This window comes from Lissotriton helveticus, chromosome 5_1, assembly GCF_964261635.1.
Source record: "Lissotriton helveticus chromosome 5_1, aLisHel1.1, whole genome shotgun sequence".
Taxonomy (NCBI): Eukaryota; Metazoa; Chordata; class Amphibia; order Caudata; family Salamandridae; genus Lissotriton; species Lissotriton helveticus.
Window position 1 is genome coordinate 684,547,432 of NC_136065.1, and position 27,733 is coordinate 684,575,164.

General features: G+C 44.9%; 1 protein-coding gene across 1 annotated transcript in view; it reads right to left on the minus strand.

Annotated features, from left to right (window-relative positions):
- Positions 1–27,733, minus strand: part of ASCC1 (activating signal cointegrator 1 complex subunit 1) — a 771,288-nt gene that overhangs the window by 705,626 nt on the left and 37,929 nt on the right. The window contains exon 2 of the mRNA XM_078643075.1: positions 26,506–26,648. Coding sequence (XP_078499201.1) covers positions 26,506–26,617 — 112 coding nt within the window. The 5' untranslated portion in view covers positions 26,618–26,648. The remainder of the gene's footprint in view (positions 1–26,505; positions 26,649–27,733) is intronic.

Consider the following 27,733-nt stretch of genomic DNA (forward strand, 5'->3'; position numbering starts at 1 on the left):
TACTATTTTTTAAATTCCTTTCAGCACTCCAGGGGAGTATATTGCCTTCATTGCTATTTCCCCGCTTTATTTTTTTCTATTTATTCATTAATCTGCTCTATTTTACAAGACCCTGGCAACTGTACTCTGCTACAGTGCTGCTTGCTTATGCTCATTTGTCCTAACCTTTTTTAATTATTTTTTTATTGGGCCTGGTAGCTCCCCACTGCTATGAGGCCTTTCACTTCGACCCATATTGTACTGCAACCCAGACATACTTTATTTTGTAATGTTTTTCCGAAATGACCAGTTTAGAGCGGTGAATTGAGATTAAAGTATAAACCAAGATCTCCAAGATCTTCACCACACATGCGTGAACATGCACAGCAGACATTTTGAAACTATTTTTCTTGAAGGAGAAGAAAATCATTCCAAGATGTCTACCGCACCTCTCTAAAACACACACTTCAGGCACCAGACCACTCTTACAGGGAATGAGGACATGTAGAATCCCACAGTAATCAACACTAAAACACTTACCTCCTACGGTAACCTGTGAGATTCCATGAACAGAATATATGCATATGGGGGTGTGGCTTGGAGCGTCACGATGGCACTCCCACCCTAAGAGTGCTCCAGACCCCTCCGTCATCCACTGCCATCTATGAGCCATCAGGAACCTTGTTATCTCCACAACTGTGCCATATGATGCCCTTGGACCCGCTCTAGGTGCTGCCTGAACCCCGACAACACTGGTGTCCTACATATCTGCCGGCCAAGAGGGTCTTGTTCTCTCCCATAATAGCAGTGCGTGCATGACTCGGGCTAGGGTCCCGCTGGGCCCTGGAACGAGGCGCGCCCTGGGACACTTTCACAACGCATCGTCCGGGAACCGCTTAGAGATCCACGACGCTGCTCGCCTGTGAGACCTCTCCTGAGCCATTCGGTATCTCCTGCGCTTCCACCCGAGGCCAGTGCTTATTGTGAGGGAGACTTCACAGCCCTCTGCAGATTCCCTTATAGGCCTGCACATACCTGAGGGCCATCTCCCACCTGAATGATCCTCTGAGGTGCGGTGAGGGCTTGGTGCTTGGGGGCGAGACCCTTCTGGGCCCTCGGCCAGAAGGTATGACCGGACCTTAGACTCCTGTGGCCTCCTTTTGACACACTGGACACCAGACTGCCTGGCCGCAGAGCCTGACCCCTCGCCTTACGGAGGAGTTAGCGGGTGAGTGGCCCGCCTATAGGAGGATGCCCCAGATATGGAATCACCCCCGAGCCACGGAACCATATGGGAATGTGACATGCCTCCTGCAACTGTGGCAAGTATCAGGCCTGTGAAGGCAGGCTGGTGAAGTGGCAATCTTGCAACCAACGGTTCCTCGGTGGCTCTTCACTGACCCCCCACTTCGAGGCAGCAACAAAGGAACAATCTGACTTGTGGTTGAGTGCCCGAAGGCTCACTGGCCCACAACTGTTCTTGCACACCTATAGGGTTGGCCCAGTATTGCCTAGTATTTGGCATACGCGGCCCGTCTGATTTCACCTCCCGATTTGGTTGATTCTGTGCGTCCTGTCTCATTTTATCTACTAAATAACGTGCCCACTTTTTGCCCACCGCCTCTGTCAAACCAATGTGTGTACTGGCTTCTTAGGGTGGGCATTAAGACCAATCAGCAGTGCTTGAGGGGAGTGCCTCGAGGGAGAGTCTTGGGCCCAGCTGATGTGGAGCGCCCCGCCTTTGTGTCTCTTACTGTCCTGCCTCGCGCTCAACAAGGACTATGCAGCCACAAATCACCACCTGTTACAGATACGGTGCCCTGCACTGACGAAAGTGTCATAGCTGCCAGCCCCCAGCGCCTGACGCCATAACTGCAGACCCTGCTAACATCTCCTGGTGACGGAAACGTGATTTGTATTTGGGTTACTGGGGTACACGTCCCCTTGGCGTCCGGCTGTTCGTGCTGCCACAGTTCAGCAGCAAACAAACTGGGCCCCATTCTGAGTGCTTGCCGTACCACCAGCTTTTCTCGCTGGCATGGGCAGCCCACCTAGTGGCCTCCCAGACCAGCATGGACCAGTATAAAACCAGACATGGACAAACCAAGGACGGCAATACTGGGAAGAGCTGTCTTCACAAGGCAACCTGGCCACGATTCTCTAAGTCATTCAGACCTCTCAAGCTGCCGTGGAAGCCAAGATTGGAAAGATGTGTGCAGATGTTGCTCTCCTGCGCCAAGACCTGCTTAAAGCTCCGACCAGCATCACCAAGGCCGGAACCCGCCTGTCCTAGGTGGAGGATGACAACACTAACTTGAAATCCAAGGTCTCCTGCCTCCTCATGCACACAGCGGAACTCCATCACTGCACAAAAGATGCTGAAAATCGATCTCAGTGAAACAACCTGCACTTTGTTAGGATCCCAGAGGGCATTGAGCCCTTGCAGTTTGCAGGATTTCTCGAAATCTGGATCAAGTCATGGATGCTGTCAGATCAGTTGTCCCCCTGGTTTGCGATGGAAAGAGTGCACAGGTTCTTGACTCCTAAGCCACCCCTGGGGGCGCCGCACAGGCACATGATTGCCCGAATCCTCAAGTTCAAAGGCAGGGATGCTATCTTGAGGGGGACCCGCTTTCGCACAGATCTTAGCTGCGATGACGCCAAGGAGGTCCAACAGCAGCGCCGCTCCTATATGACAGTCAAGCAGAAACTCCACGCGCTTGGCCTCTCATACAAACTTATCTTCCTAGCCAGACTTCGAGTTGTCCACGCAAACAAGTCTCACTTCTTCGATACCCCGAAGACTGCTTGGACATGGCTCAACGAAGTGCACCCACTCAACAGACTAGGCGGATCCACCCTCCTTCTGGACAGTGGGTCTTCCAGGCTGGTTTGGACAGTCACAGCTTCTAAGCTGAAAATAAACTGCACCTGCTCATAAAGAGGACGCAGCAAAAAAAGATTCAAATCACCCTCTCTGTCCCCTCATCTGCGGGACCCATCGTCATCCTCAGTGCACTCCTCCCTCTCCACTGTTGCGGTGGACCCTCGACCCGAGCTAAGATGCCTTCATTACTGTCCTAAGTCCTAAGATATAGTTCTCCAGTTTCCAGGCGTTTCGAAGCACTACAGCACTTTTTTCTGATAAGCGCTGACTGTGTGATTCCTAATGGCTGCAACTGATCCTGTACCACAGAGGGGTTAGCCACTCCATTCACAGTTTCAAATTGTATTGTGTATTAGTTATTGCTTGGTGTGTCCAGTATCTGGATTTAGGTGTTTCTGGGTCGCCGCTCCTGCAAGTTCGTAAGGTGCTTGAGCAGCATCTCGAGATGCGCTTGCCCCATGTTTGAGCCAAGGTCTGGAACTCTTTAACCTCAGCGGCGCCCAAGTAGGCAGGGACACAGATCAGTGGTGACTGTAGGAGGAAAACCACTTTCACTTTAACTTCACTGCAGCAGTTACGGTTGCGAGGGCACAGCTGAGGATCGGAGGGAGAGATAAGCAGCAAAAGTACTGAGGGACTGTTTACAATCCTACCTCACTCTGCCCATTAAGACGCGCAATTGACAAACCAATGCACGCTTGAGAGAGGAAAGTGGCAAGATGTGGAGAAAAGCACAGGGCTGAATGACGGCGGGGAAACGTGCATGCGCTCTGTGGTGGGGGAGCAAGAGAGGCGTGCGTTGAGGCATGGGAGAGCCGGAGTTAGGCCTGCGGCTGGAGCAGCGAATTGGCTGTGTGTATTGGTTGTGCAGTAGCCCCCCCCCTTTTAATCAAGAGGTTTGGGGGCCAGTAGAACATCTAAGGACTTCCAGCCGGTAGCGGCGCAGAGGCGCTTAGTGTTGAGACGCCGCCCGTAAAAGTTTTGTCGCGTCTACCATCTTGCCCAGCGAACCAGTAACCATGAAAGGTGACGAGCTGCAAAGAAACCCAGACACCAGGAGATGGAGGATGGTCCCAACCCGCCAGAGTAAATGACGGTAGAGGGGAGAGGAGGCAGGAGCGAGTGACGCAGACAGGACCCCCAGCTCCCCAAGCAACGGGGAAAGAGGAAGAGATGGGCAGTTCAAGACACCGGCAGGGGCAAGGTAAGGGCTCAAACAAGGAGGAGCGTGCGAGAGTTGAGCTAAATGTAAAATATTACTTGTTGTTTATTTTAGTGCAGTGGTTAAGGGTACTTGCTGCAGTACGCGCACTGAGGTGGCGACAAGAAGTCACTACAGCTGGGTGGTGATATGGGCTAAGCCAGGTTATTCAATGGTAATTTCCCCGATAAATGCCAGATGGCGGCTGTGCGCGTGCACATGCGCGTAACTGCAAGCTTGAGGCCAGGCAAAGCGTTTGGTCGGACTTTTAAAAGCCCATTTACTAAATGTCTTGCAAAGCAGCGCATGCGCTGGTTCAGGCGAGATCTAAAAAGCCTATCTCATCCATACCACATCTGCCACAGCGATTGTTATCTCGTAATTGGTAATTCTGTAGTCTGGTAGGTATATACTTAGCACGATGCAGAAACTTAAAGTGTATGATCCGTAGCCTGCTGCTGGCAGTGATGATGTATGATTGAACAACTACTGCCTAAAACACAAATTACTATATTACGAAGGCTAAACAACGAGCAATGCCAAACAACTACATTTTTAACAACAAATGGTAGTTAAGAAAAGTCGTGGTTTAGGTCTTCGTTGTTCAGGACTTCGTTGATCAGGACTTGTCGTTGTTCGGACTTGGTTGTTACTGTACGCTGCAATTAAAACTTCGTTGTTTAGGTTGTTTCCCGGCAGTGATAGCCTCTGTTTGTCTGCATCAGCATTCCCACTGCTTGTCTGTAAGTTCAATACCTATTCCCAGCCTCTTTCGGCCTCATGTTGTGCACCTGACCGCTCAAGGGAGGCAGAATGGTACAGTCTTGAAACCACATGTGTTGCCCCATTCATTTGGAGAAGTGTGTGTAGCGTGTCGCATTGAATTGGTTCTTTTGGGAAAGCGGGGGTGTTTGCTTTGATCTCTTGTCTCAGCCTGATATATAGTAAGGTTTCTAGGGGAGTGGGCCGCATTCTCCCTCTCCCAGAAAACTCTGATTGTCCTTAAACCGCCCATACTAGTAGAGCTCCCCTGTGGTAGACAGGTTACGTCTCGTAAACATTTTCCTGCATGCTGCTTCCTGAGTAACTGGGAAGAGGGAGCAGCGGAGAGTACAGCAAGGGCTTTCCTGCTGTTTTGATCAACTTTTTCCATGCTAAATTGGTGCTCGCTACGGTCGAGTACGCAGTACTGCATTCAGGAACAGCAGCTCCAAGGAAGGCCATAGTGGGGAGAGGAGACATATACCACTGTTCAATCGCCAGATGAGGCATGAAAGGTGGAGGATGAAGCCAGTGTATAGCGTGATGCACCTGGGCACATACAAAGTAGAGCTCCATATCGGGCGCCTCAAAAATCCTGTGCAAATATGGGAGTGTCAATGTGTGACAGCTGATACAGAGCTGTTTGGCCCCCCAAGCTAGTCTTATGAGTTGGGATTTGAGCAGCTTAAAGAAGGGACAACCTGGATGGTAGGGTATTGTGATGAATAAATAGAGGAACTTCGACCGCACCACCATCTTCGTTATGGATATCCTCCCGGTCAGTGACAATGGCAGTGATATCCATCTAGTGATTGAGTCAGTGATTGTATCTAATGCGGTACCATAATTAGTTCTCCATGAGAATCTTCACCCCTAGATACTTTATCTCCGAAGCACACAATGTTAGCGGGAAATCGGGTGTTATTTCAGGAGTCGATGGAGTCAAAGAAAATATCTGGGATTTGCTCCAGTTCATTTGTATTCCCGAAATAGTCCCCAAATCTGATGCTCGGCTCACGCTGGTAGAGAGTAATATCATCTGCGAAAAGCGAGACGGGGATATGTCTTGTGGAAAATGGTATGGCGTATTCTCTGTGATGCTGCTGGAGCTTAGCTGCAAGGGGTTCAATAGGAAAGGCAAACAACAGGGGAGACAGCGGGCAACCCTGGCGGGTACCCCTGGAGATGTGGAGAGGTTCAGACTGTAGCCCATTAACCTGTATTACGGCATGGGTTGATTATAGAGTAGAGCTATCATATTCAGATATGGTTTTGGAAATCCCATTCTCACCAATATTGCAGGCAGATAATCCCATTCCAGCGAGTCGAACGCTGTGGTGGCATCCAAGAAACCTGCCACTGCGTTCGACAGGGATTGCTGCATAGATTGAGGGAGTATGCCGCCCTCATTGGCCTCCTCATATCCTTTTGCAAGCGTAGGGACCACGTCGTCAATATAGCGTTTATAAAAATCAGCTCTGGCCCTGGAGCTCTGCCCAAGCGTAGCTGCATTATGGCACCCCGAATCTCATCCTCCTCAATATCACCATCTAGGAATTCCCTTCCGCTGTCATTTATCCAGCCCAGTGCTGTGTCTGCAAAGTACTCTCCCACATCAATCTGACCAGTTCCGTGCATATTGTACAACCGCTTGTGATGGGATGCAAATATATTCAAAATTATTGCAGGGTCAGTGGTCCATATACCTTCCTCATCCTCCACACTAAATATGTTGTTCTGAAAACAGGGCACTCTAATTGTCTCTCCAAGGGCTTTGCCAGGTCTCTCGCCTTCCCAGCATGTTCGGGCGCAAGCATGTTTAGATCGAAACAAGATTTCGCATTCTGCTGTGTCTGTGTACTCTATTAGCTGTTCTTTTAGCTGTGCATACAGTGGTGCAGTTAGAGCCACAGCAATATCCTGCTCTATGGATTAAATTGACTGTTCCAGTTTGCAAAACGTGTTTCTTATGTCACGCAGTATACCCCCACTTTTTGAAATGCACAACACCCTGATGGTTATTTTAAAGCTCTCCCATACGCTGGCTAGCGTCTTTACACTGCCCACATTCCTCGGGAAGAAATCCTGAATTTCCTGCCTTAATTCCTCCCAGAATGCAGTATCCAGAAGTGTTGTGGGTTGGAGCCTCCATGACCGATATGGAGTATTATTGGCCACAGGGATAAGCGTTACGTTTTTAAGTATTTAAGTAATCTTCCTTAAACAGACAGCAGGTAGTCCAGAATACGGCAGCCTGTTTAGTGACCAATGCCCCTCCCAGAACAGCTTCACTTCCCCTTCTCCGTAAACTGCATTGGCTACCCATACGCAAAAGAATCAACTTCAAGATTTGCTGCATGGTGTTTAAAGCCCTAAACAATATGGGTCCTAGATATATGACGGACAAGTTGGTTAAATACACTCCAACAAGGACTCTTCGCTCACAGTCCAAAGATCTCCTCCTGATACCTCGCATAAAACAGGCCAGATTAGGGAGTAAATCCTTTTCCTATTTGGCTCCAATACTTTGGAACCAATTGCCCATCGACTTACTTCTCTGCACCAGCTACCTTTCTTTTAGAAAACTGTTAAAAACCTCACTGTTCTGATCTTCCTGTTTCTGGCTGTCTAGGGCTGTTCAGTGCGGCGATACCCCGGCAGGGGTGATTTATTCGCTCTACAAATGATATAAATAAGAGCACCAGGGAGTGGTCTGAGTAAGTCCTACTGAAAAGTCTTGCCTCCTTAAGCCATGTGAACATTCCAGCTGAGAGTAACCAATAGTCAATACGGGACCAACTTGCATGTACAGAGGAGTAAAAAGTGCCCTCCTGCGTGTAGGATGTAAGATTCTCCAGGCATCTAGCATATGTTGTTCTGCGATTATGTTGTTCCAGTTTTTACCTGCTCTGACATGTGGCTCTATAGTACCAGGTGGCCTGTCTATTTCAGTATTGAGGGCTAAGTTAAAGTCTCCTCCCCATAGCAGATGGGTTGACCCGGCCTCCAGTACATATGCCCATAAGGCATCAAAGAACTGTGGATCATCTACATTCGGTGCGTAGCAATTGACAAGCGTAACTGACTGTACAGCCAGCCGGCCCCATATAATGCAATATCTGCCTTGGGGATCAGACCACGCACCAATGGGAAAATAGCTGACCCCTTTTTTAACTAATATAGCGGTGCTCCTCGAATAGTTAGAGTATGAAGCGAAGCATCTATGGATCGGCCACTTGCCAGGGAAGCTTGGCAGAGAGCCAGGATCTAAGTGGGTCTCCTGCAACATAGCTATTTGAACATGGTGATTGTCCAAATAGTTAAGCATATGTCGCCGGTTATGAGGGTCTCACAAGCCTCTCACATTCCACGATAAAAGTCGAATATCTTGTTCAGTACTGGTTGTAGGGATACTCATTTATACTGACGTGTTGAGTAATCTGTGCACCCCCTCCCCTGCCGATTCAGCAAACTTTTTGTCCATCCTATATGCACGTGTTTTACGTAATTACCTCCAGCATAGCATGTAGAAATTCTGCTGCAGCAAACATCAAACAAGGGAATTCCTTTCCTCCCACCCACACCCGTGGCCCAACCCCACAGGCGGATATAATCCCACCCTGTAAACTGAGATAGTGAATAACTGATTATTAACAGACAGTACCAGCTTCTTCCCAGCCATTTATAATATCTAACCATCCAGAAGTGAAGACATTCTGCAATTGCATAGCAAATATTTACTGACTCCAGCCGAGTTTGTCGGGAGAAATGTACTTCGGTGGGACATAGCAGTGTACTAATTAAACATAGACCCCATAAAACAGTGGCAAATAGCTTTAGGGGAATACCCAATGGAGGTGATATACCAGAGAGCCTGGTGGTCTTCCCCAATTACTTGGGGTGTGCCCGGGTTATTGAGGGCTTTGGTGACATCTAAACACAGAGTTAGCATGTCATTACCAGAAAGTTAACATACAGGGAAGAGGAAAAGAGTCAGTGGGAATACATTCTCAAATTAACAGAGTGATCACATTAGCCAAATTGCCACATCCCCCCCAACATAGTTAAGAGATATGAAATACAAAATGCTCATGATACAGAGCAGCAGATCTATGGCGTGTCTTCTCAGTCTGCATCAAGTTTGGTGAGTTTGACCTGAACCCGTCTTTCTCTAAGTCTGATCTGTGGCCACTGGAGAGTCTTTTTTAGAAAATCCTGTTATAGCTGGAAAGTGTTGAACACCATCTGCCTGCCCTGCTGAGTGATGTACAATCTTGCTGGATAGAGCATCGCATGTAGGATATTGGCTGCTGAAGTTTGCGTTTTACCGGTAGAAATTTCTTCTGCGCCTCCTAGACCATCAAGGTGAAGTCTGGAAATATTGAGATGGAGTATCCGTCATGATGGAGATCCTTTATTTCCTGAGCTAAGCAAAGCGCTGTGTCTATGTCTTTGCAATTCAGGAGGCGCACATTTATTGGTCTGGGAGGGGAGCCTGTTGGAGACCTAGGGCCAGATGTAGGAGCCAAAATACCGGTCGGTAACGGCCGATTTCGTCCGTTAGCGACCGGTATTTAAGATTTGGCATGTAGGGGGCATATTTTACCGATTCGGTAAATTTACCGAATCGGTAAATTTACCGAATCAGTAAAATACCGAATCGGTATTTTTACCGATTCGGAATCTTTTATATGTAGGTGGGACTCTTCAGAGTCCCAAAGCCATTACAGATTCGGTATTTTACCACCCAATCCAATTGGGTGGTAAAATACCGAATCCAGGTGTGCATGCACACCTGTGCCAGGTGACAGACAGACATGCCCTTAGGGCATGTCTGTCTGCCACATGGCACACATGACAGTATTTGGGGTGCTAGAGGGTGTCAAAGTGACACCCCCTGCACCCTTGCAAAAATCGGTATTTACCGATTCGGTAATTACCGAATCGGTATTTCCAATTGATTCCTATGGGCTTCACAGCCCATAGGAATCAATAGGAAATACCGAATCTGTAATTACAGAATCGGTAAATACCGAATCTTAACGATTCGGTATTTACAGAATCTGTAATACCTACATCTCCCCCCTTCATATTTACCGACTCTTAAATACCGAATCGGTAAAATTCGGTATTTAAGAGTCGGTAAATATGAATTACCTACATCTGGCCCTTAGTTGCTAGAGATCGATGAGCGCGCGCCACGATTAGTACCTTGGAGAAGGGGGAGGCCCCAAACATGCTGATCAGCAGACTCCACGTACTCCTCCATTTGCCAGTGTTCGCTGTCTCCGGCACTCCCAGAATACGCATGTTATTGCGTCTGGAGCGTGCTTCTAAGTCTTCAATCTTTGCCACTATGACTTTTAGAAGGCACTCCATAGTTTGCATCTGCTCTCCTCCAGAAGTAGTGGTGTACTCCAGCTGCGAAATTCTTTGCTCGGTTTCGCTGTTCCGTCCGTCATTTTTCTCCAGGCTTTGGGTGATGTAATCCATCCGCACATAAAGCGCATCCATTTTGATTCAATAGAGTTGAGACTTTGTTTCATTGCAAGGAGTAGCGACCGGACATCAGCTTCTTCCAGTTGAGGGCCTTCAGCCCCCGATGAGGCTACAGCCCCCTCCGGGACTCTAGGAGCCCTGCTTCAAAAGGCAGTTTCGCCTGTTTACCCTCTGTTCTGTCCATATTTGCTTTGCCAGTTAGATGTCCTGCCCCAGGATGCCCTTTACGATGTTCCAGTGCTGTTTTGCAGTGCTGTGTTGCCCACTACCTCTGTGTAATCAATGAGGCGACTGCAGGGGGCCACTTGCCTACAAGTTTATTGCTTTCTTACACAATGTTCTCCAGTCTATAGTGGGCTTTTGTTGCTGTTTTCTTCTTGTTTGCCTTTGTTTTGTGTTTCTTTTTGCATATCTCTTTCGCCCCAACTCGCTTCTCCTCTGCTCTTCGCTCCCCTTCTTTATTCCCCCTCAGTGCTGTCTTGTTTTGGTCTCTTCTTTATTGTTGTTTTTTGAGGGGGTGGGTATTACCGGCCCTGTAGGTTTAGGTGCATGATCACAATTATTGCTGGCGCAGTCTGCAGCTCTCACAGCTCTCCCGCCGCCAACCTGCCCGCATTGTTTGCACTGCGTCTGCAGCAGGCCTTACGAGCGGAGACCGCGGCTTCTGGCATGTCCGCTCACGCCAGCAACCCAAGCATAGGCCCCCCCGCCAGCCCGCACAGCAGCAGAGAGCCGTCATTCAGCCTAGAGGGCTGCGTAGCACTCCTCACCTCTAGCCCAGTAGTCGGGCGGTGCAGGGTTGGGGCACTCGACTCAATGTAGACAGCAGGAGGCCTCTGTCAGGCAGCGGCCCAGCAGCGCCCTTCGGCCGCGACTCCACAACGCGAGCCCCCCGCAGCGGCCTCAGCTCTAAAAGCACTTCACCCAATCTCATCCAGCATCAGCAGCTCCGCGAGCGTGGCAGTCGAAGGCGATCGAAAGAGGCTCCTGCTGCTCACAGCGACTCAACCACAGGTAAACGCTATCCGTACAGGTGATTTGAGGGTAAATCCGGGCTCACAATGAGGATGTAGCCGCCACGTTGCCAGCACCTCGGGCCCGATGTAACTCAAGCATCGCAAATGTCTGATGTTACAGGCGGCAATTATTTTCTCCACAGCTTATACCACTATGTGTGTCCCCCGATCAGTACTGCGTATTTTGGCTTGTTTCTGCAGCCTGAAAGCCAGGATAATGTTGGATTGTTTCCCCGGGAGGCAGGAGCCTCAACGGTGTGCAGCCATTTTGCTAGCCAGCTCTCTGGCGCCCGAGGACTCAGGAATTCTGGGCTGATGTAGAAAGTGAGTGACGGACATGCTGGGATGGGAAGTAAACCTTTCACCTTTGATGCTGTTGCTTGGAGTCATGGAGGGTTCCGGAGGCTCAAAGTCGGACCGGGCGCTCCTAGGAGCAGCCACCATGGTGGCAACGCCAGATATAGCAGCCCGCTGGAAAGCCTCTTCCCTGCCCACTCTGTCGCAATGGAGATGGGGTGGACTGGAGTACACAGCAGGAGAGACCCGTGAATGAAGCTTGGGGTTGTCCTTTCAAGCACGGTCGCATATGGGTGAAGTGACTGGGACAGTTGGATTGAGCCTCACACCTCATTTTATTTACTCTTATGTTTCTTCTTTGAGTAGTTGTCCTATAATATCTTACTTGCTCGTATTGTGGTTAACTGTTATATATACTGCTGTACTATCTGAATGTCATACTGTGCAAAACTCAATAAAAATTATCAAAAAAAGTGTATATTTTATCTTTAGAACACAGCAGGAGATCCTGATAACGAATGTAGATCAGCTTCCAGTGGGCAAAACGTTTTACAGTGCTCCTAAATAGACCTGTTTCTGTCAGGCCAACTGCAAATAGAAGAATATGCACCATCTATGCTTGAAAAGGATCCAAATCCTTTTGAAAACATTATGTAGTAGAAACATTGACAACAGTAATCGGTCAGGCTTATATTTGAAAAGTACCTCCTGAGTCATTGTTGAGTTTAGGCATTCAATACATAATTATAAATTCATCCTGGCACTTATCCTTGCAATCATGCATTTATTCTTCCCCCCACTGACACATTCTTGCATTCACCCACAGACCCATCCAGAATAAAACACACATAAAAGCTCAACAAGCATGTGCAAGATATATCAGAAAAATCAAAGTACAAGAAATAAAGCATGCTGTGCCTTAACAGTATGTTTTCGATAAAAAGTAAAATTGAACGTAGTAGTAGGCGGCGGTCATGCTGTGATAATGTACATGGTGTACCATTGTTTTTAAAGTTGGTACATGGCTGTCACATTTAGAAGAAATGTGTGCTTGTCTTGCTTCTGAAAAATCTTGGTGGGGATAACGGTGATTTTATCAAATATGTATATTTTGCAGTTTTATATAGCACAAACACAGCCCAAAGGCATTGGAGAGCTTTACATGAGAAGCAGATTACATTACATAGGTCGCACTCACTTTTTTTAAGCATCGTAGATTAAGTCATTTGCCTGAATAAAAGGATGTTGAGCCAACTCCAGGACCCGAACCTGGTTCCCCAGATCCAAAGTCAGCAGCTCTAGCAGTGGGGCTACGTCCATATTTCTTCATTTATGTGTGAAAGTCATAAACAAATGCTATGATTGTGTATGATCGCGTATTTCACAGCAGCAACAAATACTGGAAGGTTCACCTGGAGTCTTGCTTGTGAATACTTGCAAGGGTTTGTTGTAACACTGTGCTTAGGGACATTGTTCATATCTTTGCACTGGTGTACAGACAAATATTACATACATATTGACCAAGACATTTGTGGCCCAATAGAAATCAGTTTGAGACCCACTACTGAGTCGAGACCCACAGTTTGAGTTGCACTGCTATAGACAATATTATTCCAAGATGGCTGCCTGGTTTAACGCGCAGTAGCTGCATTGGATACAATCCATACTAATATTATAAAGAGAGAGCCCAAACCTTTGAGGCGGGTAATCTCAGTAACCACAGCACCAATCACAACACCCAATACAGCGTTGGAAAGGGCAGTTGCAGCAGTAGGACATAGGCTATGCAGACGGCCACCATATACATTTAAAAGGTAAAAGAACCGTGGCAGCAAAGTAGCCCCTTGTGGGCGTGTCTGCGTTGTGCTGTGGGCGTGGACGTGATTAATGCTGGGGGCGTGTGGTACGGCCATCATATCGTGGGCTGTGGGCGTGTGCTGGGGGCGTGACAAACGCTGGGGGCGTGTGTCCGCCCTTCATGCAATGTGAGTCGTACATACAAGCGACAATTACGTTGCTGCGCAGCATCAAGGGGCACGCTGGGGGCGTGTGTCCGGCCTTCATGCCATGTGAACGCAATTGCGCCGCATCAAGGGGCACGCTGGGGGCGGGAGAAACATTGGGGGGGTGTGCTACGTTCCGCCCTTCATGCCATGTGGGTCGTACATTAATCAGAAGATCGTCTGCTGTGGCCGTGTACTGGGGGCGTGACAAACGCGTTCAGCTGGAGGCGTGGTAAGTAACGTTACTGCAGCCTCTCCTGCGTGCTGTTACTGAACTCTCTCATTCAACGAAATTACACGCGCCTGCTACCATCAACCAGGGCTCTAGCCGGGCTCAGGCGGCAGATCAGTACATTAATTACACGCGCCTGATAACATCAACCAGGGCTGCAGCTGGGCCTCAAGCGGGGGAACACGCGGCTTCTAACATCAAACAGGCCTGCAGCGGGGGAACACGCAAATGAGCGTGTCTGCGGGGACAATTACTGAAGCCTCTCCTACTCGCTGTCACTCGACTCTCTCATTAAATGGATTTAACCGCAGCTGATAACTCTTTCATTCAACGACATTACACGCGCCTGCTAACATCAACCAGGGCTGTAGCCGGGCTCAGGCGGCAGATCACTACACCAATCACGTGCACCTGCTAACATCAACCAGGGCTGCATCTGGGCCTTCTCCGTACCGATTCTAATGAAACAAAAAATGTTGTCTACAGCGAGATTTTAAAATAAATTGCCCTTGCCAAATACACACATTCTATTTCATACCCGGACAACGTCGGGACGGTCTGCTAGTGTATAATAAAGATCCACCATTAAAGGTCTGCTGGCTTTACCAAATGCTTTTCACAATAAATAACCCAGGTCTTCTACCTTTGTCATAACTTTTTTATTATAAACAGATGTGATCTGTGGCATCTCACATAATTTTACCAGTGAACTAATGAGGCCTACAGCCAAAACCAACTTGGGGCTACTGTATAAAGCATAAGCTTTCCCACATGGCATAAGGCATGCAGTCAAAACAATAAAGCTATGTACGAAATTAGAGCTGGCAAGACAAAATATAACCATTCTTTAGGGGGTCCACCAAGGATTCACAGTGCAAATCTTCTCTCGCTACGGTTAGTCAAAAGTGGATAATTGTTGTAAAGTATGCTACTCCGCTGATGCAGAGAAGGTCCATAGATAGCAGATTTCTTTAGCGTCTTTAATCCAAACACAGGTTAGAGGTGAAAACCCCACCAAGAGCTAGATTTATATTGCTCAGTCTCCTGATCTACTGTCCTGGGAAACTTTTCACTGCCTGGAAGTGGGGAGAGGTAACATTCCACGGTTTTACAACACATACTTCAGGCATCAGACCACTCTTAGAGGGACTGGGACATGTACAATACCACAGTAATTAACACCAAATCACTAACCTCCTACAGTAATCTGAGATTCCATGAACAAAATACAGTTATAGAGACTTTAACACAGTGTAATACCCATGTCCACATAAAGATCTCTTGGCTTTAATAAATGCCTTTCACAATAAATAAGGAAGGCATACTCCCTTTGTCACAGCTTCGGACAATAAACAAATTGGGCCTAGCCTCCACCACTGAAGTGTCACTATAACCAACTCTGTCCTGCTGGAATGCGCAAAAGCTTTAATAAATCAATCAATTAAGAAGGATTTGTATAGCGCTACTTTCACCCGTGAGGTTATCCATGCACTGAGGTTTTTTGCTGTTGGGTGGGATTAGTCTTAAAGCTATGTCTTCAGCTCCTTCCTGAAGTCGTGTAGGGTGGGGGAGGTACGAAGTGGTGGGGGAGGCTATTCCAGGATTTGGCGGCCAGGTAAGAGTAGAAGTGTTTACGGCTCTTGCGTGGGTGGATGCAATGGGTGTGGTTGATGGAGAGAGAGGCAGAGCACAGGTGCCTGAAGAGCTGGTGGAAATTCAGACAGTGATTGATGTAGGCCGGTCCCTGATTGTGCAGGGCTTTGCAAGTGTGTATGAGCATCTTGAACTGGCACCTCTTTTGGACAGAAAGCCAGAGGAGTTTCTTGAGGTGTGTGGTGATGTGGGCCCATCTAGAGAGATCTAGTACGAGTCTGGCGGCTGAGTTCTGTATGGTCTGTAGTCTCTTTAGGAGGTGTGAGTGATTTCCACGTCGAGTGTTGCCGTATTCCAGGCGGCAGGTGACAAGGGCCTGGATTACAGTGCGTCTGGTGCTGATTTGGAACCTTTTGAAGATTTTCTTGAGCGTTTGGAGAATGAGGATTATGTGTTGATCTGGTGCTCATGGTTAATTTTCTGTCCAGTATGATGCTGAGATTCTTGGCATCTTCTGTGGGAGAGGGTCCCAGATCCACAGGCCACCATAAGGCGTTCCACCGGGACGAGTAGTTTCTGAAGATGAGTACCTCTGTTTTGTTGGTGTTGAGTTTGAGCCAGTTGGTTCGGATCCAGTGGGTGACACTGGTTATGCGTAAGTGGAAGTTGGCCTTGGTGGTGGAGGGGTATGCAGATAGCGAGCGGATGAGTTGGGTGTTGTCGGCGTATGATATGATGTTTACACCATGGGTCTTGATACTTTTTGCCAGTGGGGTCACAAGACAAAAAGACCAATACAAACACTCTTTTTCAGAGGAAGTGCACAACGTCTGCCCAATCAAATGCTGCACCCAAGGTAATAAACGTGGGTGGAGACAAGTACCTCTCTCAGTAGTGCTTCTGAATGCTCTTTTTCCCGTCAATCACATAAAGTACTGTGCAGCTAGACCTAAAAAACTCACCACATTTTGGAAAAAAAGTGTCGAAAGAGTTCCATCCACTAACTTCATAGAAGTAGGAAAATTGTGAAAGTGCTTATACTTGAAGTTCTATGCACAAAGATTTGGAGAACATACATTTGTGTTAAGAACAAGACCTCCCTGGCAAGACAAAAGGCAACCCAATCGGGGAAGGCCACAGCAAAATGAACTGAAATCTGAATGCCAAGAGCACCTGTCCTATCAGAGGATAATAAAAAGCTTTGTGTACATAGCTAACAAGTTTCATTTACATTTGTAAGAAAGGTGTTCAGGGGTGGATAATGAAGTTTGTTTGCCCATCACATAAATAGCACATCTGCCAGAGAATTCTAAATACTAAATAATAAGCATCAGGCTTATATAACAAAAAGGTCTGCTTGACGAAGAGACCAAATGAAATGATCATCTTCATCCCAAGCTATTAGAGAAGCATATGAAACTAGGTAACTCTAAGCCAAGGGGGCTTAAAAGCTCTTATAGACGTTTGTGTTGACAAACTGACAAGATTAAATAAAATATGAGGATTTTCAATTGTATCGGCTAGATGATGATAAACCAGTTCCTCTGAATGTGAGTGGTCCACTGCAGTGACTGCATCTTTATTGAGCTGGTGGGTCCATAGTAAAACAAGATGCCTTTAGATCTAATAGGCGTAACCCTAAGCTTGTAGACAACTTAATTTCCCTGAAAACAAACCATCCTCTGAATATTCTCCACTCTTGCCAGAGGGTGAAAGCTAAAACACTGTATTCAGAATCGACTAATGCATTTTTAATTCTGTGTAGGAAAAATGCAGTTTGGTCTTGTGGACTATGAAGCCCACACTTTAGATGAGTAAGACCACTGTGTCTAGGTGCCAAGATCGAAATTGTGGAAATATCTCCATAGCCAATCACTCAATTATGGACAAAGATTCATTCCTTCATGATTAAGGTGGGCTACCACTGCTGCCATCAAGTTTGTAAATGCTATGGAGGCCAATACAATGTAGAACTGCAAGCTGGTAAAGTTATTCATTCAGCACAAACTTCAGACACTTCCCGATCGGAATATGAAAGTATGCATTGCGGAGATCCATTGATGCATCCAATCTACATATTCAGTCTGAAAGAACCTTAAAATAATTATCTTAAATATTTATAATATTTAAACATCTGTTGAGAAACCGAAGGTCTAAAATTGTTCTTAATCTTCTTGCCTTCTTAGGAGAAACAAAGTTCACTGCACAGAGATCTTTTCCTTGGACCTTGCAAATGTTTTTTTATGGCTCCCTTACGAAAGACAGCAGCCACTTACTTCATCAAGATGTTTGTGGGAAGGGAACAGGGGAGGGAAAGAGGTGGTGGTGGGAGTAACCCCATTTTACAGAATCTGGAGCGCCGAATGGTCCGAGTTAATCTATTTCAATTTCTGGCCAATAAAGACAGCCTTCTCCTTACTGAGGCCGGAGGTGGAACTCCCAAAGAGAAAGGTTTTGATTCAGGGAGGAGATTGAGGTCTGACATCAACATCTTTCAAGGTCTCTTCATCTGCATGTCTGAAAATTCTGACGAGGGATCTGCTAAGGTTGCCTATTAACCTTCTGAAGGAGCAGGTCTATAATTCCTTAGTGCGGGTTTCATTCCTGAAAAAAAAGTTCCAGACTTATTCCAGGATTGATTTTACCATGACTTCCAGAGTCTCACTGAAAGGCTAAAGAAGATCCACAGATTGTTTTTCTGAAAAAGCTTAGTAAAGAGATCAGAGTTTTGATGTTCACCTTGAAGCTATGTATCTAAAGTCTTAGTAGACTTTTCACCACTTCAGAATAGGGCACTCCCATTTTAAATCAAGTAATAACCCTTCATTGGAATACTTGCTAGATTTTGCATTCTTTACCTCACTACCACCACACTTATCATTGCCAGGATAAGATGCCTCAAGGCCCAAAACAACTGAATTGAGCCAAACAAATCTTGTAATGTGGAAAATCATTTATCGGGGTAACTATTTTCATTTGAGGTATCCATGTCTCTTCAAGATATTCAGAAGAACTCTTCCATGCAGTCTGCAAAATTAAGGCAGTCGTTTTTTAAATTATTTTAATACTCAGATCACGTGCCACTAGCTTCATTATCATACAGCAGCTAGAGAAAGCATGGAAGCAACCTCAGAACACGGCGGTCTAACTGAGAGAGTGTCTATGGCTAAATCAGAAAACCTCAAAGGAAAAACACAGATTGATTGCTCATCGCTTTCGATCCAAACTGCTTGAATGCTTGAAACCAGTAAAGGATGATACAATAAGGATACCCCTGGATTCTTCAAAACATATTGCTTGAAAACCATCACTAAAGAATGGACAACAATACCATAACTAAGTGGAATTCACCGACACAAAAATGTGTCAACCAGTTCTTGGTCTTGAGGAGAACCCTGATTTGTGGGGGATTGAAGCACATCAACAATTTATAACCTAGGGAGTTGACTGAGACAGGTCTGACACGCAGAGAACCTACTTTTGGAAATATACAACCTCGATCCCTTTCTGTTGCCCGATTAAGTATGGACGCCCCCACCCCTGGCTGTGGTATACCAAAGGAGACTAGATTTATGTGATAATCAAATGTTGGCTTCAATTGTTTTCAAAATTAAGGACTGGGAAACAATTTTCTATCACCAATTCATAGCTGTGTGTGGTTTAATTTTTGTTCATGAAATATTTCACAATGTGTTTTCACTATTTTATGTTGTGTGTGATTTAAGCTCTCTGGTAGTCGTGTGGGCTTTCAAATGTTATTCCAGAAATTGCTTCTCATATTTTGGTCTTTTGTTCCTATATTTATGACATGCTATGTTGAAAGGTTTGCAACAGCATTAAGATGAAAAGTACAAAAAATAAAATAAAATGTGATCACGTGAATCAATTTTCGTGATCACAAATGAAAAGTAATTTTGTTGTTAATGAATGTCAGTATTGCTTTTTTTGTGTGTTTTGCATTTAATAGTGGCCTAACCTTACTGCCAAAAAAGAGGGCCAACCCATTCTTCAAGCTTCATTATCAACATGTCAAGATCGGTTCCACTCTAAATGCTGCCTTCTTTTCACTCATCCTGGAAACTCCAAAGAAGCTGTTAAGACAATCTTTATTTATTTTGGATTTCCTGACAGTGTTTTGTAAAGCACAGAGTGTAGTTGTTTGGTTATTTCAGAATGCGGACGATGCAACAGCCGACTCCTGCAAAATAGGTGGGTAAGTTCCAGTCCGATACGAAGGGTTACTACCTATGTACAAAGTTCTTCATCATGACCACTAAATCAGAATTCAGCTGAAAGCAAAATTAAATAGTCCAGTTTTCAGCTGCTTGGAAGTGAGTTTACATTTCAGGTAAGGATTGAATGCCTCCTAAAGCCTAGGTTCTTGACTACTCAGAATTGACCACCATGTTTAATGCTCTAGTCTAGAACGATCACTGGTTGATCAGTAGTGCAGAGGCTGGCTTCAGGCTGTGTCTAATACAGATGTCTAATAAGTTGTGCATTTCTGTGAATATTCTGGGGCTTTGACAGATTGAGTTTTGCGGACTTTATAAAGGATGTTGACGTTGATCCTAGAATCAACTGGGAGCCAGTTGAGTGGCTCAGGGCAGGCTTGAATTTGTAACACTGGAGTTATTTGGGCTGCCTGGTTTGACGGTATTCATGGCATGGCAATATTCTTGCTGAGGAAAATATAAATTGTGTGGCAGTAATCCAGGGGTGCCAGGGCCTCTTATCGGGTCAACTCTGATCAGTTAGGAGTAGAGGCAGCAAAGCAAGGGGACTTGACGTAAACCAAGAAGAAAAGGGACAAGTGAGCCCTATGATCCACACTAGCCACGTTTCGCAATTTAAACTGCCCACCTCACATTAGAACAGTAAATAAAAACATATATATATATATATATATATATATATATATATATATATATATATATATATATATATATATATATATATATATATAACCAACTGGCGGTCGCCAGTAGGTAGTTATAGTTAGGATTGTTTTCTATAGGAAATCAGCAACATTCTATTGGGAATAACTTTGGCGCCGGTTGAGGAATCTGCCTGTAATTGTCCTTAAATTTGCCTCGCTGCGCTCCGCTCCTTCCCTGAAAGTTTGGGGGGGATTCGTCAAACGGGGGCCGAGATAAAAGAGGGGTCCCAAAACGTGTTTTCCCCATGTTAATTTCCATAGGGCGGTTGGACTCACTTTTAGCCCGAACGGCTGAATGGATTTCCACAAAACTTGGCAAAATTGTAGGGACTGGTAGCCCGATGTGCCTTTGCTATGTCTCAAGATATATGCTCCAGTGGATTTTGAGTAATTTAGGTTAAAAAAATATATATATATCTGGGCGGAGCCTAACCACACATCTGATCTGATTGGCTGTCAGCACTTCATCCAAGAAGTGTTGGCAGCCATCTTGGGACCAATATACATGATAGCACCTCATTAAAAAGCATTGTAGTTAGTTAATAGAGGGTTTTAGGACTTTAGTTACATTATAAATCATTTGTTGATGGTACCATACTAATTTTAGGAATTGTGGTGTGTTCTAAGGTGATTTTACCATGTGAAAAAGCCTTCTGCTGTGATATCATGAATCATATTTGAAAGAAAACTAATATCTCATGATTTTCCCACAGTGGTTTGGAAGGGGATCTATAAGCTAAACTGAAAGCATATTTTCTGTATATTCACATTATCTTTCTCAGTCATGTGAGAATGAAGTCTGACATTCTCAGTAAAACATGTACATCCAACAAGGACAGAGACTGTCAGTTGATTCTTTTGTGTTCTACTGCAGCCTCCTAGAGTGTTCTAAAGAACAACTAGAGCGCTAACAGTCCTACTTATTACAAAGGTATAGCACACCTGAAGCCATCGTGATGGGAATAAAGTGGTAACTCTTAAAACATTTAATTTAAAAAGGAACAACATGAGGGGGTATATGATGCCATAGAAAGTATTATTAGTGCTGCAGAAAGAAAAATTAGGGCACATTTTGAGTGACTTCTCAAATCATCTGCTATTTCATTAAAAAAAATCTGACATGCAGTCTCCCAAGATGGCCACCAGAGACAAAAGAGCCCAAATGTAGCCCAAATATCGCCCAGATGTAGCCCAAGTATAGCCCAATGACAGAATGTCCCAGAGTGTTCTAAAGAACAACTAGAGCGCTAACAGTCCTACTTATTACAAAGGTATGGCACACCTGAAGCCATCTTGATTGGAATAAAGTGGTAACTCTTAAAACATTTAATTTAAAAAGGAACAAAATGAGGGGGGTATATTTTGCCATAGAAAGTATGATTAGTGCTGCAGAAAGAAAAATTAGGGCACATTTTGAGTGACTTCTCAAATCCTCTTCAATTTCATTAAAATATTCTGACATACAGTCTCCCAAGATGGCCACCAGAGACAAAAGAGCCTAAATGTAGCCCAAATATCACCCAGATGTAGCCCAAGTATAGCCCAATGACAGAATGTCCCAGAGTGTTCTAAAGAACAACTAGAGCGCTAACAGTCTTACTTATGACAAAAGTATGGCACACCAGAAGCCATCTTGATTGGAATGAAGTGGTAAGTCTGAAAACATTTAATTTAAAAAGGAACAAAACGAGGGGGTCATTTTGCCATATAAAGTATGATTAGTGCTTCAGAAAGAAAAATTTGGGATCATTTTGAGTGACTTCTCAAATCCTCTTCTATTTCATTAAAGAAATTCCGACATGCAGACTGAAACATGCACTTTGAATACCAGCAGCAGACTTCCCTGGTGAGCAGTAGCTTTACTACAGGGATCTAATGAGCAACTAGAGTGCCAACATTCAGAATTTATGGCAAATGTGTGACACATCTGAATGCCTTCTTGATGGAACCAAAGTAAACAAGCATTGAAAATGCAATAGATCTTGCCCTCGTTTAAGTTAAAGCCATTCTGTTTGTAATGAGGTGGCTTTTTAGCTTTGCTTTTATCAGTGTTTTTTAAACTTTCATGTAAATAACATGCATCTGTATGCATATATGTATATGTATGCATGCATTTATATTTGTATTTATATAGATATACAGATTATATATGTTTATATATGTATGTATATATATATATATATATATATATATATATATATACATACACATACATATATATAAATGCATATGCATATATATGCATATATATATATGTGTATATGTGTGCGTGTAGAGAGAGGTAGAGAGGTAGAGGTGTAGAGGTAGAGAGGTAGAGGTAGAGAGGTAGAGAGGTAGCGGTAGAGAGGTAGAGACTAGTAGAGAGAGAAGTAGAGAGAGGTAGAGAGGTAGAGAGTGAGTAATAGAGAGTAGAGAGTGAGTAGTAGAGAGTAGTAGAGAGTAGTAGAGAGCAGTAGAGAGCAGTAGAGAGAGTAGCAGAGAGTGAGTAGTAGAGAGTAGTAGAGTGAATAGTAGAGTGAGTAGTAGAGAGTAGTAGAGAGTGAGTAGTAGAGAGTGAGTAGTAGAGAGCAGTAGAGAGTGAGTAGTAGAGAGTAGTAGAGAGTGAGTAGTAGAGAGTAGTAGAGAGTAGTAGAGAGCAGTAGAGAGAGTAGCAGAGAGTGAGTAGTAGAGAGTAGTAGAGTGAATAGTAGAGTGAGTAGTAGAGAGTAGTAGAGAGTGAGTAGTAGAGTGAGTAGTAGAGAGCAGTAGAGAGTGAGTAGTAGAGAGTAGTAGAGAGCAGTAGAGAGAGTAGCAGAGAGTGAGTAGTAGAGAGTAGTAGAGTGAATAGTAGAGTGAGTAGTAGAGAGTAGTAGAGAGTGAGTAGTAGAGAGTGAGTAGTAAAGAGTGAGTAGTAGAGAGAGAGTAGTAGAGAGTGAGTAGTAGAGAGTAGTAGATAGTGAGTAGTAGGGAGTGAGTAGTAGAGAGAGAGTAGTAGTAGAGTAGTAGAGAATGAGTAGTAGAGAGTGAGTATTTGAGAGTAGTGGAGTAGGAGAGAGTAAGTAGTAGAGAGTAGTGGAGAATATTCCAAAGTGTGGCACAGTACCACTTGCACAATAAGTCCAATCAAATCATATCACTTAGAGTCCTTATTGAAGCTCTGAATCTTGGTGTATGTTCAAATGCTTTTATTTTCCTTAAGTTTATGTACCACAGCCAGCCGAAACGTTTCGTTCTGTACAACAGAACTTCTTCAGGGCGCTCCTATTTCCTTCAAGTTATGTCGGTATCCTGTTGTCATATAACTAGATATTTCTTCCAAATGTTAGACGAGACGTAAGTACATTCTTATTCAAAGTGACTAGGTATCAATTTTACCCACACAATTCGGGCAGACTTGAGTAATTTATATCATTGTCAAAGTTAATCTTTCAAAAATTTCCAAGTTATGGGCCATGATAATCCAAATCCAAATGTTTCTCAAGAAAAGTCATTTTCAATCGTTCGGAATATCGGTGTTTGGGCAGATATGACCCAGGGACCCCCAGTATGCAAGGGGAATTAGTCCCCCCTCTGCAAACGCGCCAGTGGCCTGCGTTGCAGAGAGGTGTAAAAAAGGGTGTGGGCTCATTACACCTCTCTGCAATGCAGCCCCCTGGCGCATACTGGAGGCTCCTGGTGGGCTAGTTGGCCCCCAGGGACCCCCAGTATGCAAGGGGAATTAGTTCCCCCTCTGCAAACGCGGCAGGGGGCTGCGTTGCAGAGAGGTGTAACAAGGGGCATAGCCTCATTACACCTCTGCAATGCAGCCCCCTGGCGCATACTGGAGGTTCCAGGTGGGCTAGTTGGCCCCCAGTGGCCCCCAGTATGCAAGGGGAATTAGTTCCCCCTCTTCAAACATGCACGGGGGCTGTGTTGCAGAGAGGTGTAAAAAGGGGCGTGGCTTCATTACACCTCTCTGCAATGCAGTCCCCTGGCGCATACTGGAGATTCCTGGTGGGCTTTCAGGTCTTATATAGTTAGGAATTAGCATTAAAAAAAACTTTGAAATTCACTGAAAAAAACATAGGTTTCAGGCCTTATATAGTTAGGAGTTAGCATTTAAAAAACCTATGAAATTCACTGAAAAAACCACAGGTTTCACATCAGTTATAGTTAAGAATTAGCATTTAAAAAACCTATTAAATTCACTGAAAAAACCATAGGTTTGACACCAGTTATAGTTAGCTGGAAATTTTACTGACATAAAACCATTGAAATTCCCACGTTTTAGTTAGTTGGACTCACTATAACTTGCGCGCCTGCAATGCACTGCTGATGACGTCACATATTACATCACTCATGACATGGTCAGTGACATCACTCATGACATCAGTTTTAATTTGCGGATGAAGCGATATACGTCTACTCTAGTGGGAGCATACTTAAAATTCTGTTCAGGGCAGAAATTAAGACCCAATAGTAGAAGTTGTTCTTCTGCTTTGGTTAAGGTTACATCCGACAAATTCACAATGGATTGATTTAATTCTGTTTTTTCTTTTTCCATGTCTGGTTTGTTTTCTTGTTGTTGTTCCATCCGCCTTTCTTTATATATATATATAAAAGCATCTTTCAAAACAAGGAGGAGTGTGGTATGGTGAGGAGTCTGCAGGCAGACAGAATATCCACCAGAAAGAGTCTTACCAAAGGGAAGCAAAGTTTTCTTCTAATGGCTACTTACCTGCGGATTCCTAACCTTTTGAGCAGATTTCCAAGGATTACCCCATGTGAAGGAGGGACTTGAAGAAAGTCTTAGAGAACAGAACAAGCAAAATGCTCACCCTGCCGCACTTCTGAATCTAAGTACTGCTTAGCAAAATTATGAAGGGAGGCCTATGTGGCCACACTGCAGATTATAAATCACAGACATTGATCTAGTTAAGGCAGAGGTGTAAGATTTGACTCTGGTAGAATGGGCCTTTATTCCTTCAGGAGGATCATTGTGTGCTAAGGTGTGACACATCTTAATGCATAAGATGATACACCTTCACAGGGCTCTCTTTTGGATGCCTCCTCCTTTCCTGTTGCCTATGTACCTATAAAGAGCTGGTTGTCTGTTCAAAACATTCTGTGTGAGATTTAAGTAGAAACTGTCAGCCCTCTTCAGGTCCAGCCTGTGCAGTCTATCCTCCTCCTTTGTGGGTTATGGTGAGGAAGAGAAGGCTATCAATTGACCCAGATAAAAAGAAGTTACAAGCTTTGACAGGAAAGCAGCTTTGGATCGAAGAATTAACTTGTTGGGGACCACTTAGTGCTTGTAATTTACTCATACGTCTCACTTAAGCAATAGCAACTAGAGAAACAGTCTTAAAAGTCAAAAGATGCAACTGGTAACTATGAAAGGGCTCAAAGGCGCCCCATCAAAAAGGTTAAACCCAAACTGACATCTCACTGAGGCATAACAGAGGGGGTGGAAGGGGCATATTTATCAAGTCTTTGAGGAAACGACGAACGGTTGACTTGAACAGGGATGGTTGGTCCAGAAGGCCGCAGTAAGTTGACAAGGGCTGCTAAGTACTCTTTGACAGTCCCCATCACGTAAACCTGCTGCGAGAGTGAAAGCACAAATCTCAGAATATCCGATGACTAAAACTTCAAGGAGTCCACTTTGTTATCAGCACACCAAGTGGTAGACCTATTCCAACGTCCAGAGTACAAAGACTTGGTGGACTGACAGTGAGCAGAAATAATGACATCCACCACAGCCACTATTGAATGGAATGGAGCTAAATTGCCTCGCTCAATCTCCAAGAAAGAAGATTGAGCCTCTAGGAATTGGGATGCAGAATTTGTCCCTCTGATTGAAAGAGGAGATCTGTCCTGAGGAGAAAATGGCGAGGAGGCAATAGACAGAGCTGCGGAAGGTCTGTGTACTACACCCTTCAGGGCCAAACTGGATTATTGAAGATTATTTGGGCACAGTATTGGTGAATCTTCTTACGGCCCAGAGGAATCAAGTGTGAGATTGGAAAGTTGTAGTGAAGTGCAAAATTCTATTTCAAGCCAAACACACACCCCATTACTCTCCACAGTGGATACTGGAAGGCACAAAATAGTGTCTTCTCTTGTGAGAGACCTTTACCTGCAGAAAAGTCTTCGTCGTCATCCTCATCCTGATAGGCCTGCTCTCGGATGGGGTTCTTCCTGTAAATACGCCCTTCAATGGCAATCAGGGTGGGCCGTAGAACTTCCATGATTTCGGTTGTCACCAGGCCAACAACTACACTGTGTGAAAGAACATAACAGTAAAAACATTTCATAGAGCGAATTTCCTCATTTTAAAAACATTTTTGGTGCAGTGCTACTACGTCTTTGCCCAAAAGGTCACGCTTTGAACCATGCAAAGGCTGTGAGTGTCAAGCATTGATCACTGACCCGCTAAACATCTGCCTCTGTTTTTTGGGGTCCCGTCACAACTCCAGGTTGTGGGAGTTCTGGCAAAGCAGTCACCTCAAGACAATAACAGAGTAGGAAGGACAAATATTCCTCCTTATACCATTGGGCTCGGATTATCATTCTCAGCAAAAATCAAATTGCTACTGTAAATATAAGCAAATTAGAGTATTGAAGAAAGAATCCGTTTTTCAACAGCAAACAGAATTGGGAACATGCCACAACAGATTATGAAGAACTTTCTAGTACCAAGCACTGTCAACAGTGTCACTAGGATATGTCCAAGTTCTCTAATGTCTTATACATTGTTGAAAGAGAAACATTAACCAAAAAATATTGTCATTACTTTTTTAATAAGCAATAAGCATACACATTTCACTCTCCAGATAGGCCTGAGTCTAAGATCACAGGCAGAAGAAAACACCAATTCAGTAGAACCCTATAAAACAAACCCGGAAGACATCTTATGATAGTAACACATTGATCATCTCTGAAATATAAAACATGCTATATATAAAGGAGTTTTTGTACAGCCAAGTAGGCCAATTATATGCTAGTGCTTTGGTCTAGAGTCTGTCTGGACTTCTGGGTTTGTCCACGATGAGGATGCCTTCTTGGAGGGGTGGTGGGTTTGCTGATATACCATAGGCCTATGCATTTCTGTGGTGTGGCTTTCCCCTGCAGATGCACTCCGTAAGGAGAGCGAGTCTTGTGACTGGCCATCCAAACCAATGTGAAGTACGTCAATGTTTAGCTTGTCTCTGCAAAGTATGGCGCATTGGTGCTTCTGACTCTCTGCCTAATCAGCTGTGGGGGTGTAGCCTGTCACGTTTGTGGTATCTTCGGTTACAGAACCTACAGGACATAGGGTTTGTAAGCATGTGATGATGTGCTGTCCTGTAACCTGCACATCATTA